Here is a 16,259-nt window from a genome sequence, read left to right on the forward strand (position 1 = left end):
AGAAAAGTCAGTATCAATATAAAATCTCATGTTGAACTAACCATGTTTGATGGCAAAGTGGTTAATGCCTTAACCAACACAAAATCATCTGCAAGCTGCAATATTTGTGGTGCGAAACCATCAGAAATGAACAAGCTAGATCTAGTTAAAATTAAACCTGTGAATGATGATGCTATGTCCCTTGGTTTATCATTGTTGGATTAAATGTTTTGAATACATACTTCATTTAGGCTACAGACTGGAGAAGACTGTTCCAAGGACAGATGTCAGGTTAGCCGAAGATAAGGTACTTGTTCAAGCTACAAAAAAAACTATTCAAGATAGGTTTAGAGCACAACTAAGTTTACTGGTAGATGTTCCAAAAACTGGATTTGGGAATACAAATGATGGTAATACTGCCCGAAGAGCATTCATGCATGGTGAGGCTTTTGCTGACATAACCGGAGTTCAGGTTGAGTTGATTCTCCGGGTGAGGACAGTTCTTCAAGCTGTTTGTTCAGGGTATGACCTAGATATTGATTGATTTAGCCAATACTGCAATGAGACTCTAGCCTTTATAGTTAATAACTATGATTGGTACAGAATGCCTCCAACTCTTCGCAAACTTCTAGTTCATGGACCTGCAATTGCTGAAAATCTAGAACTACCCATTGGTTATTATTCTGAGGAGGCTCAGGAGGCCCAAAATAAAGTGATAAGACATGCTAGGTTAAACCATTCATGCAAAATTTCCAGACTCGATGTAATGAAAAATCAATTTCAATATTTGCTGATCAGAACTGATCCAGAAATTTCGTCGATCAACTTCATAAAACACAAATCTTCCAATGGAAACCCCTTGTCTGAACAAGTTCTTAACTTGCTGAAACACTAAGTTTAGTTTTTTTGTTTAAATCTAAATTATATTGTTACATGTTATATATGTTATATGTTACAACATACAGAAATTGTAGATATTTGTTTGTGAATAATGTAATCTTTATTGTTTTCACTGTTTACTGACAAAATCAGCTGTTATTAAAGGATTATATGTAGAGTGTTTAAAAACAATGAAAATTTGTCACTTTTTATGTAAATAAACTATATATATATTTATGAATTTGTCTCTATAAGTACAATAAAAAACGACAGAATAGCATGTTGAGAAAGTGGGAAAAAAATTCAGAATTTGCAAATTTGCAAAAATATTTTGAAAAAAGTGTGCAAAATTATTTTCTGACTTTTGGGTTGGGTTACTGATTAAATTTTAATATATTTAGAGCCAAAAAAGGTTGAAATCCATTCAGAAACACTGATTTGAGGGTTTTTGCCGTTTTTCCGTAGCTGTGAGGCACTGTGCACCCCCTCCTTTCCCCCGTAAAATCGCCTCTGCAAACAACTACTATTTAATTATTAGTTAATAAAAAAGATAGAGTTAATAAATAAAGTTAAAGAGCAAAGAAACAGTTGACAGAAGACTTGAAAGTTGTAGGTTGTATCATCCTTTCCTGACTTGTATTAAGTCAGGAAAATATGAAGATGGAAGAGGGTTCCGAAGGGTTAAAGTGCGAGGAAAAAAACTAAACAAATAAAAGCTTTTTGAGCATGAAGGGACAGATATAGTAAAAAGATGAAAATTTGCTGAATGACGAGTCATGCGAGAATGAACTTTGATTGATAGAACTAGATATGATGGCTCATTTGCAGCAACTATGATAGAATTTGTAGAAAAGAGAAAAAAATGCAACTTTACGACAATGGGAAAGAGGCTCAAACTTAGCAGATAGAGTGGGTCCAACTACATTTACAATGCGTTTTTAGACCTTGTCTAGTAGAGAAAGAGTGTCAGTAGTAGAACTAGTCCAATTTTGACAGCAGCATTCAATAGAACGGAACCAGGGAGAAAATGGCAAGCGCGTTAAAGAGAAGCAACCTTAGCAGATGCTAACTAGCAATCGATTGTATATATGGTTTCAATGAGAGGTCAGTAGTGAAAGATAATCCAAAAAAACGTAAAATAGAGGACTCAGTGAGTTGCAAATCATCAATAAAGGAATCAAAAATGAAACAGCATTGCGATAGTTATTTGCAGTAAATAACTTAGATTTTTTGGAGTTAAAACTTATAAGCCACTTCAAGCCCCAAGGCACATTTATTAGCGGAGAGAAAAAAGACATAAGTCCAATCTCTGACGCGATAAAAGTTGCAAAAAAGAATCCGAAAAAGAAGTACGAAATAAAAAATTTAAAGAGATAATTGGATGTTTGGAACCACCTAAAGTGGAAAAAGAAAAAACTGAACACAAGCCAGGGTCTGTGACAAGACACAAACCAAGGAGTAAATGTAAGTAATTAGGGCTGTCTGGAAATCGAGTCACAAAACTAACTATCTGAGTAAGAAATTACGAAATGTAGAATTTGTGGGCTTTAGAACCAGAAGGGTCAGTGGTGTAAGAGCTAATCCATTCATTGTTATGAGCATTAAAAAATAACAACAATATTAGCAGAAGAATAAAGGCAAAATGTTATTAAAACAGTCTAATGTATATATTAAAACAGTTAGGTGGGGAAATGATTTTTTAAGTTTAATATTTTGGGCTACTTTTGGCATCGTTTAAGTGTAAAGAGAACTAGACTCATTCATAAAGAAAGCACAACTTCCCCAGTAATTAGCTATGCAGTTGTCTCAGTCTTGCAAATTAACCCAAAGTATCATAAGTATCATAAAAATAAGCATCGGTGAAACAACGGTTAAACGCTGGCCGAAAAAAGGCTGTCTTGCTTAGATCATGCATTAAACGGTGAGCCACAATTGGCTTGGATTATGCTTGTTAGCCAATAGAAGGCCGGTCATGGCACTAATAATGGGCCATGCATAGACCAAATATTGAAAGTTTAAGGATGGGTAGTTAATATTGGTTCGACTTAATTTGGTACAGACAAAACAATGGTGATCCGGTATCGCACCCGAGCTTAATCCTGAATTTTTATGAACGAATGTAATATCAATTTTTATACATTAAAGAAAAAAACTGAGCTTTTAAAATACCTGCAACACACTTTTTCCCTTTACCCAAAACTACCCCAGGGGCGTTCAATAACGCAAATTCTGTACTTTTGAGTACTAAGTCTCTGGTTAATCTAGGCTTATATTAGAATGTTACAATTTTTTAAAAAGGAACATCTGGTTTTCTTCACTGCAAACACAGTTGAACTTATTTAAAACTCAATATTAGTCTAAAAATTATGTCTTAAAATCTTACCTGCTTTAAAAATGATAAAATTTATGCTAACTTTAAGAAGCAAAAGATCAATGTGCCAACGAGCTACTTACCTATAGTTGGTTTATACGTCTATATATTTTCTATAATTTAAAAGACTTCAATGGGTACCCAGTCAAGAAGCGATAACAACATGATATCAGAATGGTATCAAAACTTTCTAAAGATATGATATCAAATAATGATATCATCATGATATCATTGTGATATCATAACTTTAGAAAGTGAACTTAATTTTTAATGGAATTTTATATAATAGTTACAAAGCATAATAAATATTAATTTTTTATCTTTTAATGTCCAAATACCATGTTTTGATTTAATGAACTCATATTATGATATCATTATGATATCAAGAACTTATCATGCTATGATATAAAATACAAGTTGCTCACATCATAGTCATTCGAAATAGATAGGAACAGAGTGTATAAAGTATGGAAACGGAAAAAGAGTTCAATGGTGAATTTGGTATTGAAACATTTTTTTCTTTGGAAAATGATTTTCTTTTTGCAGACAAAAATTTTAATAAAGATTAAGATGCCTTTGTGTTGGAGTTGTCTAGTGAACCTGTCGAAAGCACATTTTCTTGCACAATTTGCTCTAAGAAATGCATAGAGGCCTTACAAGGCATACAAATTCAAAACATCAAAGTATTCCTTTGGATTTAACATTACAAAATCCTCAACCACCTATTCTTCTCAGCGAATAAAAGTCTGCTTGATAAAAGCATTACTACATTGATTGACGACGAAATTTGTATAGAAATGAGTTAAGAATAGAATTAAACATGCAATGCTATTAAAAAATTCACAACAAACCCAATCTCTATTAGAGGCAGCAATAGCTAGTTTTAAAGATAATGGCGATGCAGAAAAGTTTCATCCTCAATTTTACAAATATATTAATTGTGATAGAGGAATTTTCATTAACAGTCTGACTAAAACAACAACTAGACTTCTTGGCTATGAAATATGCAACCATGTTTTAGCATTTCTTACAAACTTATTTTACAATAATTTCTTTGTAAATTTAAATGATTTATCGTCAGTTGAACTTTCAGATAGAGATAAAGAAGTTATCTTGTATATAAGTGGTTATGTATTCAGTACATTTTATTGCAGAGTTCGCAGTTCGCGGTTATGGCAGCAAAAATTAGGCACAGACTGCTTTTCACTTCTTAATGCTGGTAAAATAGAACATTTTTTTAAGAATCCTGAAACATCCACTAAGTCTTACCAAAAATATGTAGATGCTAAAAAATTGAGGTGGTTTGTGGAAAGTGTCTTCTCCAGTTTTAGAAATCTTTACAAAAGTTGAGCTTCTCTTTTGCCAACAAAGTAATGGTTTTGAAAAAAAAATTGATTTTGAACTGATTGTAACCGAAATTTTAAAAAACAGTGTTGTAATGGCAAGCATATCTGAACTTCGTAGCGTTTGCACATATCTAGTATCCAAAGAACTGTCTTTAAACTTATTTCATCATCTAGTTATACTTTATGTTAGAGTGAGATCTTTTTTGCAAAAGAAAAACTAAGTATCCGCAAGCTTAAAGAGAATCAAACAAAGTCAAAATCACTCCGTTCAAAAATGAAAAAATCATCAAATGGATCCTCTCTTGTATTAGCTATTTGACATTATATAAATATATATATATATATATATATATATATATATATATATATATATATATATATATATATATATATATATATATATATATATATGTATATATATATGTATATATATATATATATATATATATATATATATATATATATATATATATATATATATATATATATATATATATATATATATATATATATATATATATATATATATATATATATATATATATATATATATATATATATACAGCGGTGGCCAAAAATTAAAGACCACTCATTTTTTTTTTCAAAATTTACTTTTAACCTTAGTATAATTTTATTTTGGAAAAAGGTATCAAAAAAAGAAAAACATTTTTAGAAAGAATTTTTATTGTATTTTATATTTATTATAAAAGAATTTATAATTTTTTTACAAAATAATGTTAAAAAATTAAAAAACTGACTAGTAAAAAATATAAATAGGAAAAAAAATTGGACAAAATTTTAAGACCAGTTTCAATAATATTTCAAAAAGCAATAAAAAAATAATTTAGAAACGTGTTGTTCCTCCATTTGTTTTCAAGCACTCTTGTACTTGTTCTGGCATTGAATTCATTAAAGTTTTGATTACTTCATCAGGCACATTTTTCAAATGATGAGAGATAGAAGATTTCAAATCTTCCAAATTGTAAAGTTGTTCTTTACCAAGCTTGTGATCAAGCCACAATTGTGATCAAGCTTGTGATCAAGCCACATAAATTCTCTATTGGATTCAAGTCTGGACTATTGGCAGGCCATGGAAGCACTTGAATTTTATTAGAATTGAACCAATCGCTAACAACATGCACTTTATGACACGGCGCATTATCTTGCTGGAAAATAAATCCATCCTGCAACTGCCATAAATCAATGCTAGGAATAAGCGAGTTTTTCAAAATTTCGATGTACCTTTCTTTGTTGAGTCTACCATCGAATGAATGAAAAACACCAACTCCACAGGCACTCATACAGGCCTAAATGCCTATTGAACCACTGCCTTGTTTTGTTCGTTTCAAAATGCATGATTCATCGAACCGTTCGCTCGGAAGTCTACGCAACATTACGCGACCTTTTCTGTTGTCTACCTCAACGTTCATTTCATCTCTAAAGACCACACGGCTCCACTGATCTGTTAACCAATTTTTATGTAGTTTGCATCACTCTTTCCTGGCAAATTTTTGTTTTTTATTTAGGCGTGGTTTTTTTGCAGCAGCACGCCATAAATAATTTAAATTGTGGAGGACCCTTCGCACAGTTCTAGGGCTTGCTTTCAGACCATTTGACAGTGTCCATTTTGTAGACAAGTCTGTAGATGATGCTTGTCTGTTTTCTTTCATTAATTTCACTAACGAGCGAACATCACGGTCATTTGAAATTTTATTGCGTCCAGTCCTATGACGATCATTAATTGACCGGGTCTCTTTGTATTGTTGAATTATGTTAATAATGCAAGAGCGAGACCTTCCGAGCTTTTCTGCTATTTGTCTGATGCTATAGCCTTCTTATTTTATTACAAGAGGCGCGTATCTGTCTTTTTCTTCGATCTTTGCACGCATTTTTGCAATATTTTTTATATCCTTATTGCAATTCAAAAAATAAATGTTTACTTGATATCGAAACTCAGGTTTCGACATTTTATTATATAGCCAACGTCCTAAGCAATTAAGACAGTTAAAAAAAATAATGGATTATTATTTTTAATAAGTGCAAATTAAAGATTTGAAAGTGGTCGTTAAATTTTGTCCAATTTATTTAAAGAAGATTTATAAGTAGTCATCAGTTTTTTAATAAGTTAAACGCTATTTAATTAGAATTAGATTAAAAAAATTATACCACTCTAATCCATATGTTTTAATTAACAAGATATTAAAAAAAAAAAATTAAATAAGTCAATTAGAATCTTCTTAATTTTAATTTAAAGATTAAGAAACCAACTAAAAAATGAGTGGTCTTTAATTTTTGGCCACCGCTGTATATATATATAGCACCGCTCTGAGCTTAATTGAGTCAAGATTAAATTTTGACACCATATTACCAAGTTAATAGGTGTAAAATAAAGGTTTTTGTAAAGATTTCTTACTTTACAGATAATGTAAATATGCTAAGAGCAGACATTAAACCGCTGATCCATTGGTTCTAATGCAAGTGATCTAACCACTACACATAAAAAGGCTCCCCCGTGTACTCAATAAGAGGATGGGACAGCAAATTTAGGGAGCTTTTTTCAAATTTTAGATGTCCCTAAACCAAATTTGACGAACAATCTAATACATTAGGTATATAAGGTAATCAAATGTTTTTTAAAATTAGTGTCCTAATGACAGTTTTTGGGAAAAATACATTTTTTTATATATCCAGGCGCATATGAAAAATAGATGAGCTTTAAAAAAATCACTCAGTATCACCCCTGGTTACGCGCTAGGTCCCAAATACAATTTCATTGTTATCAGAGGTTCTATAAAAATCCTAATATTTAAATAATATCCTTAAAATCATTGGTGCTTGTTTACATTGTAACAAAAATAAAACAAACAAAAAACAAGTCTGCAAAATAAACTTTTCTATTTATTATTTTAACAACGAATTTCTCAATTAACTGATCAATATTTTGTGCCATTTAATGTTTTTAAAAAGATTTGTGGCTATGAAATTATCCGTTTTTTACGCAAATTTATTTATTTGTTTCTAGCAATACAAGGAGACATAAGAGTTTTTTTTGTATTAAATCACTTGAAAAGTTAACTTTTCTTTATCAACAGATTTTTCAGAGTAAGTCCATTTTCTGCGTGGTATACGTGTCATACTCTCCTCCATTGACATTTTGTTTGATTCATTCAGACAGTTACCTGCAATTGGGTGAAATATATGTTAATTTCGAATAGTATTATCATTGAATCCAAAATCAAACAAGGAAGAATTATCTTTTCTTTTACCAATTGACCGTTGTTGTCCAAAGTAATTTTCTTAAGGTTCTTGACAAAACCTTTCAGTTAATACATAACTTACATTGTTATTATTTAAAAATTTGACAAGTTTAATAACAGAATTAACTGTGATCTTTATACCATCATGGGTTGTCAAGTAATAAACATATTACTTCTATCACTTTTTGAAAAATTTCCGGGTCTTGATTCAATAGAAAAAAGCCAATCAGAAAAGTATTTTTTAAAATTTTCTTTTAGCCATGTAAATCGAACATCATTAGTATCAGAAAATGAGTTGTGTTTTAATATATAATCATTTGTATTACGAATATTTAGGCAATCAAAAAAATCATTAAAATATTTGCAAAACTGTGCAGTTCCAGCAGTATCAGATGGTGCACAGATATCTAATGCAGTACTACATAAATTACTTAAAACTTGTGCAGCTAAACGAACATTCATAGCTGAAAATGGAGCTATTTTGATGTGCTCAACGGTTAGCTTTGGACATGCATGCAATTGACATTTTAAATCTTCATAAAACAAATCAGTTATATGAGACCATAAAACATGTTGACCCTGATTCCACATGTAACGATTGCTTTTACCAGCTCCAGAATGAGAAAGGCTGTTCCTTACTGTTTTAATTAAATGAGCGACATCAGAAATAAATTATATTAACCTTTTATCGTCATCATCAGCAAATAAATTATCAGTGCGGTAAGTCACATCAACATGACCATTATTATCTTCTTTATCAGCCAGATTAAAATGCATTTTAAAAAATTTTCTATTCGATAATGCTCCATCACAAGTAACTGCTACTACTTTTAAACCAAATGAAATTTCTAAAATGCCAACAGCTTTCCATAATAGAGAAAATAATTGCACTGATGTAATATTTATAGTAGCAAAGTTTGCAAAACTGTATTTGAAAGGATTTACAATATTTATTATTAAGAAAACCAATACATGAGAAGCAAGTTTGTCTGCCTGTTGTAATGTTGCAAAATTAACAATAGGATAGCCCAAATCAACATAACCAATTAATTCTCCAGAATGTTTGTCCAAAACAAGATTTTCTTGAATTTTCATTTCATCAAGAACTAGGACAATAAACTTTTCTTGAGCTGAAAATTGCTCGACTTTATCTTTTAATTCTTTGATTATATTTTTATTAAATCGTAACTTTGGCTTCACATAATTTTTATAGCCACGCAATCGCCTACAACTTGGTAAAACTAAGAAACCAGAATTATTTTTCTCATTTAATCGTACTGCTTCATAAGCAGCTGGTGATTTTGCAGCTAATCCCAAACAGTTACGGATTATTGCTGGATGATAGCGAACCCATTGCTTTGAGCCTTTTAGATATGTTTGCTGCTCTTCCCAAAACAGGCTTATTAATGGAGAAATCTTGCTTTTATCAGCTCCTGCTATTATTTGAACTAAATCACTTTCAATACTTTTACTTATAGCTAGTGATGAATTTTCAATCTCCTGCTTCATCAAAGCTAATTCCTTTTTTAATTCTTTATTTTTCAGACGAACACTCTGTAATGTAAGCTTCAGATAATTTGGAGATGTAAATTTAATTGGTGCATTTAATTTAGCAGGGGTACAAGCATTGGCAACATTTTTTTTTAAACTTATGATTTCTTTTTTTTCAATGCTTTTGCATTGGGAACAGCATAACACTAACTCAATCAGCATAATACATGACTGAGATCAAAAATACTCTGTCTGGTTTAAGAGAGGCTTATTCCTAGATAAAAATAAATCAAACTTTTTTGAAATACAATGTTTAATATACAGATTTGACTTCAATGCAAATATATCAGTTATTCCAGAACACAGGCTAAATGAAGTAACAACAGAAATAAGATTTGAAGCTGAAATATGTTGCATTGACCTTTTATATTTTCTGGATTGTGTCATAAAGTTTAAATTCTGTCACAACAGGACTCACACTCACTGTCCAGTCATAAATCTTTAACTTGCTAATAACTTAGGGTTAAGGTCAGGGTTATATTTAAATATTGTTATATTTCTATAAATTTTCGTTTTAGTAAATGAATAAAAATATAAAATATTATATATATTATTTAAATAAAAATAAAATTTTAAAAATACAATTTTATAGCAAAATAAAAAAATTTAATTATGTATAAATAAAAATAGGCAAAAAGTAAAAATAGAAAAAAATTAACAGATATAAAAAATAAAGGATGTAAAAAATAATAAATTGTTTTATATCTATATATATATATATATATATCTATGTATATATATATATATATATATATATATATATATATATATATATATATCTATCTATATATATATATATATATATATATATATATATATATATATATATATATATATATATATATATATATATATATATATATATATATATATATATATATATATTTATATATATATATATATCTATATATATATATATATATATACAGATATATATATGTATTTAGATATATATATGTATATAGATATATATACATATATATATATATATATATATATATATATATACAGCTATGCTCAAATGTATGGAGCACCTATTTGTTTAAATATATTTGTGTTTAAAAAATGAGATATACATGATGAATTTTTTTTTAAATGGTATTTTATTTGTTTTTTACGTTTAAGCATTAGTAAATCATTTAATGCATGTTGAATTTGCTTGTCTGGGCATGATTTCCAAGTGGAAATTTCAAAAATTATGAAATGCTCAAGGAAAGCAGTGCAAAATGCTATAAATAGATTTAGTGAAACTGGTTCATACGAAAATAGACCAAAAACGGGAAGAAAACGTATACTTTCTCCTAGAAACCATCGTTTCCTCAACAGGATTTCACTTCGAAATCGGACCAAATCTTCTAAAGACTTGGTTAGCGATCTGTGGGAGCACAGAAAAATTCAAATTTCTGCTCCAAGTGTTAGAAGATACTTAAAAGAAGGTAATTTACATGGAAGAAGGGCTCGCCGAAAACCATTGCTGACTGAGCACCATAAGAAACTTCGTTTAGAATGGGCTAAACAGCACCAAAATTGGTCATCAGAAGATTGGGCCAAAATTATTTGGTCAGACGAATCAAATATAGAGGTAAGGCATCATTATGACTTACGGTGTAACCAAAAAATAAAAAAAAAATATCATTTCGAAATTATTCCTTTAAGTACCTGAAATTTTACATGTTGAAATTTATAATATCAAATTTGTATTCCTTTACTTTTTTGACCTAGATTTTCGGGCAACCTGGAGGCACCTTTGTAAGACGACGACCAGGCGAAGCATTTGAGCCGGAATGTATCATCCCTACAGTCAAATTTGGCGGTGGTGGCACAATGATCTGGGGTTGCATGGCCTCCAGTGGCGTAGGTGAAATATTTTTATGTGAGGGTAGGATGAATGCAGAGCGCTACATTACCATGCTAAATGAAGTTTTGGAGCCATCAATATTGAAATTATTTGACGAAGATGTCCCCAATATTATTTTCAACAAGATAACGCTCCTTGCCACAAGGCAAAAAAAAAGTTTGGACTGGTTTTCAACAAATGAAGTTCCCCTCATTACGTGGCCCCCCCAGTCTCCAGATTTGTCACCCATAGAAAATTTGTGGTCTATTTTGAAGAGGAAGTTGTCAATTTACAGATGTAAATCCAAAGAAGAATTTAAAGCAAAAATTCTGGATGAATGGGAAAAAATACCAACGAATGTATGTAAGGATCTTGTGGACAGCATGCCCAAAAGACTACGTGCGGTGATCAAGGCAAAGGGAGGTGCTACAAAATATTAATTATATTAAATAATATTGTTGAATTGAAATAATGTGTATCAAATAAACACATTCACATTTACTATTTGTTCATTACTTTTGAATTTTAAATAAAATATAGGGGTGCTCCATACATTTGAGCATAGCTGTATATATATATATATATATATATATATATATATATATATATATATATATATATATATATATATATATATATATATATATATATATATATATATATATATATATATATATATATATAACTAAAGACTTTTTTTAACGTATGCGTTGTAATCTTTAATTATTAATTTTAATCTTTGAATTTAACATCAATTTACTTTATTACGACTAATTCCAATCCCAATGCTTAGAAATTACAAGGAGAATAATCTTCTTTTTTTTTTAGCACAAGACGTTGCTTTTTGATCAACAACATAGTATTTTTGGAGACATTGAATATTTTATTTTTAACGCATTTTATGTTCTTTAGGAAATGTTTTGAATATAAAAATAAATACAAAATTTCTTTAGTGTTCTAAACATTTTCATGGAAAATTTTTTGTTAAAATTTCAGTATATATCAAGTTACTATGCTTTATGAACTCATTTGCAAATTTAAAGAAAGTGATAACAACGACTAATGACAGTTAAAGTATAATATACAATACATTCAGTTACTTTACATAGTCTAGAACAAATTTGATGAAAATTTGTTGAAAAGGTAAAAATCGATAATTTATATTTGGTTTTGTAATTTTCTATTATATTATTGATAGAGGATTTTCATGCATTGTATTTGCATGTAGTTATTTAATTGCAAATTTGTAAAGTGATTTTAGTTTTAAGGACATTTATAGTGATTCACCTTAGTGACACTTTTTTTTATTGGCATATTTCAATATAGTTTTTAAATTTTTTGTTCATCTTCTCTTTTATTTTGAAGGCTAATAATTTTGATTATTATTTTTAGCTTGCACCATTGTTTTCAGATGATACATAAATCTAAGTTTTATTTGGAAAAGAAGTGGAATGCAACATTTCAAAAGAACGTTTTTATCAAGTCTGTCTGTCAATAGTCTATTGTAAAGTGATGCTATAGCCAAGTCTATCCCTGTCTCTAACATAACATTTAAATATGAATGAAAAAATCTAAATATGACTTTTTTTGGTATTTTATTTGTTAACGCTGTAATATGACTATTTAATAATTTTTTCAAATTAAACTGTTAAATAATATATTGACTTTTTTTCTGTCTCTTGTCTAATATAATCTTGATTTATATATTTTATATATAATATAACTATCAATTTCACATGAAATGTTTATTAATATAATATGATTTAACTTTACTAAATAAATAGACAATAATATTCAATTTATTTAGTAAAGTTACATTATATCATATTAACAAACATTTTATTTTTTAACTATTAGAATATTTATAAAATTCTAATTATTTAAAATAATAATAAAGTATTTTTATTAAAATATAATTAAAAGAAATAATTAAAGAAGAAGTATAATTCAGGTAGAATAATATTTTTATTTAAAAATCTAATTCGTATGTTTTTTAGGAAGACATTCGGTGTCATCATAATTTAAGTCAATAATGAAGTCATTCAATCAATTCAATTTTCAGCTTCTCATATTATGATATCACACTTTGAATTCAGAATGATATCAGCTAGTGATTTCATTTTGATATCATAAACTTCTCATGTTATGATATCAGACCTTGAGATCAGTATGATATCAACGAGTGATTTCATTTTAATATCATGTTGATATCAAAAACGTCTCATATCATGATATATATCCTAGTTTGATATCAATATGGCATCAATTTCTTGACTGGGTAGGAACTTAGTTGAAAAATTAACTTTTTTATTGGTTAGCTAGCAAATTACGGACAGCGATGATATGATTGTTTTTTTAACTTATTTTTAAAATTTATTATTTATTCAAAAGCATTTAGCTATCATCAAGTATTTGTTAGCTGTGATAAATTAGAATAAAAAACATTACTAAGGAATTTTTTTTTTAATTAGTGCGAACAATCTTTAAATTAAACCCTACCCCCTTCCCCTCACTCCATACGCTTTCAAACGCTATTTGAAACCCTTTTCCCCCTCCCGTTATGAGCGTACGTACTTTATGAACGAACCCTAACCAAATTAAAAAAATAGTTTCAAATAAAATTTTGATTAATTGTTTAAATAAAAGTTTTTATCTTAGATTATACAAAATTATCGTTTTAAATTTAAAAAATTTAGCGTTTATTTTTATTAATTATTTATACTAATTAAACTATACATTTAAAATTAAACATAAATAGTTTATCATAGTAAAAGTTTAGGATAAAGTAACTTATTTTTTCTGATACTAAAAAATATTCCGATAAGTATCATAACAACAATAAAAGCTGTCCCAAAGATCTCAACATAATCAAACAAAAATGCAGAGCTAGCAAAAGCCAAGAACGCTCCGGCAAAGAACATTGACGATCGAATACCGTCAACAAATGTTAAAACGTTTGAGTTGACCATCTTAGCAAGTGCGTTAATGAGAAAAACATCTGTTATAATTGGAGCAACTCCAAAACCAATCATATACACAATGCAAAACACAACATTTAACGCTTTATTTAACGGGTATAATGACAGAATAACAAATCCGGCGCTTATAATACAAAAACATCCTAAGCCAATCAATAATAGCAAAATCATCCTTTTATCTGTCAATGGCTTCCACATAAACAGTAATAATGATAATGCACAGAAAACACCTGATCCCAAAAAGGAAATGTTCATTTCCGTAATAGATAGATGCATTTTTTCTATAACTAACAACGGCAACCATATATCAGTGTTAACTAAAAAAAATGCGAAAAAAAAGCTTGAATACAAAATTAGTGCTGAATCAAAATGGAAAAACAACTTTTTTAAAATATTAACAGCAGTATGCTTATTTGGGGTTAAAATCAAAACTGAATTTTCATTATCGTTGTTTTGCAATATCGGAGGTTTTTTATCTTTTTCAATTTTGGAGACGTCTTTTTCGATTACATCAGCTTCATTTTTGTCCACTAATGCTTTATAGTCAAATTCTTTTGATAGATTATGTACCATGGTTATGGTCACTACCTCCATGATAACACAAAGTAACCCCATGAAAAAACCGGGGAAATTTAGATCTCGTAAATGCCAACGGCCTATAGAAAAGTTTATACCTTTAAAAAAGAAGTTTATACCTGGGGCAACCATGTAACCCAAATTTTTCATAACTGATAAAATTGATAATTTTGAACTTATTTCAGATGCCGGGTAAATCCGAATTGTTTCACTTACAATAACAGATTTTAATGCTCCACCAAAACCAGCTATAACTCTTCCTCCAATTAAAAAGAATGGTGAAAAAGGGAGACTGTAAAAAGTATTTCCAATAAACATCAGCATATTGCAAATCAAAAAACAGGTATTGACATTTCTATTTTTATCAACGAATCTTCCGATAAATGGTGTCAGAATCGACGATGTGAGCATGTAAGAAACAGACACAAGACCATAAAATAGCTTCGGCGTTTTTGTGTTCATCATTTCCTTGATGTACAACCATAACGTTAAAAAAGTAAGACTGTATTCCATTCCAATAACAATAATCTGAATTGAAAACGCAATAAACGTGTATTTTCTTTTCTGCAGCCATTTTTTGGGGGGTTGCGTGTTTAGATTCATTATCGAGAAATGTTGTCATTACCTGACGGATTTATACATGCTAAAAGGTAAAATACCTAGTTGCTTTAAACTCTGTTTGTAAACATTTTTGATCAATAAAATGAACTTAATTATTTTCTAAAAGTAAAAATAAAAAAAAATAATCAAGTTTTTAAAGTCTTCTTACGATAAAAGCGAAACTAATTATCAAAAAAGCAGAATAGAAAGCTAATAATCAACTTTTTTTTTCTTAAATACAAACTAAAGTTTTATATTTCTTTGCAGAAAAACTTATTTACCATAGCTATTTAATTTCACTTCATTAAATACGATACCTCCTAAATTTACCGATACCGTAAACTATCCACGCGATAAAATGTCTAAAAACAGTTTTAAATAATAAAATAATTAAAAACTGTTTTAAGACATAATATTTATAACTAATAACAAAAAATTTTTTATTATAAAAACTGTTTTCTCTCAAAAATCAAAATTGTTGATTGTTTATATTTATCTTTAAAAAATCCTTCTTTGATACCAATTACTGTTTATTTAGTGTTAACTATAGTAAATATAACTCAAATTTCAATACGGCGGTGAATATGTTTGATATTCAATTAAAATTTCGCAGTTACTTAGCATAACATAGACTGCTTTCCACTTCATGAAAAGAAAAATAATCGTTAATATTATCATTTTTTATGTGAAACTGCGGATAATTTTATTTTATTTTTTGGTGATGGTAGTGGTGGGGGGAAGGGGCGGCTTTTAGTACACGTTCAAATTATATCATAAATCAAACACCCAAAGAATCAAGCATTCTAAAAATCAAGTACACTAAAGTATAGTTTAAACTTGAATTAAATTTGAAAGCGGAAAGTGTATCCTAATATTATTATTATT

The 16,259-nt window shown here is 28.9% G+C and overlaps 1 protein-coding gene across 1 annotated transcript; it reads right to left on the reverse strand.

The window, feature by feature from the left end:
* Positions 1-13,982: 13,982 nt before the first annotated feature.
* Positions 13,983-15,239, reverse strand: LOC105846782 (uncharacterized). Its single transcript, XM_065794962.1, has one exon. The coding sequence runs from the start codon at positions 15,237-15,239 to the stop codon at positions 13,983-13,985; it is 1,257 nt and encodes a 418-aa protein (XP_065651034.1).
* Between the last annotated feature and the right edge of the window lie 1,020 nt (positions 15,240-16,259).

Source organism: Hydra vulgaris, chromosome 04 (genome assembly GCF_038396675.1).
Source record: "Hydra vulgaris chromosome 04, alternate assembly HydraT2T_AEP".
NCBI lineage: Eukaryota > Metazoa > Cnidaria > Hydrozoa > Anthoathecata > Hydridae > Hydra > Hydra vulgaris.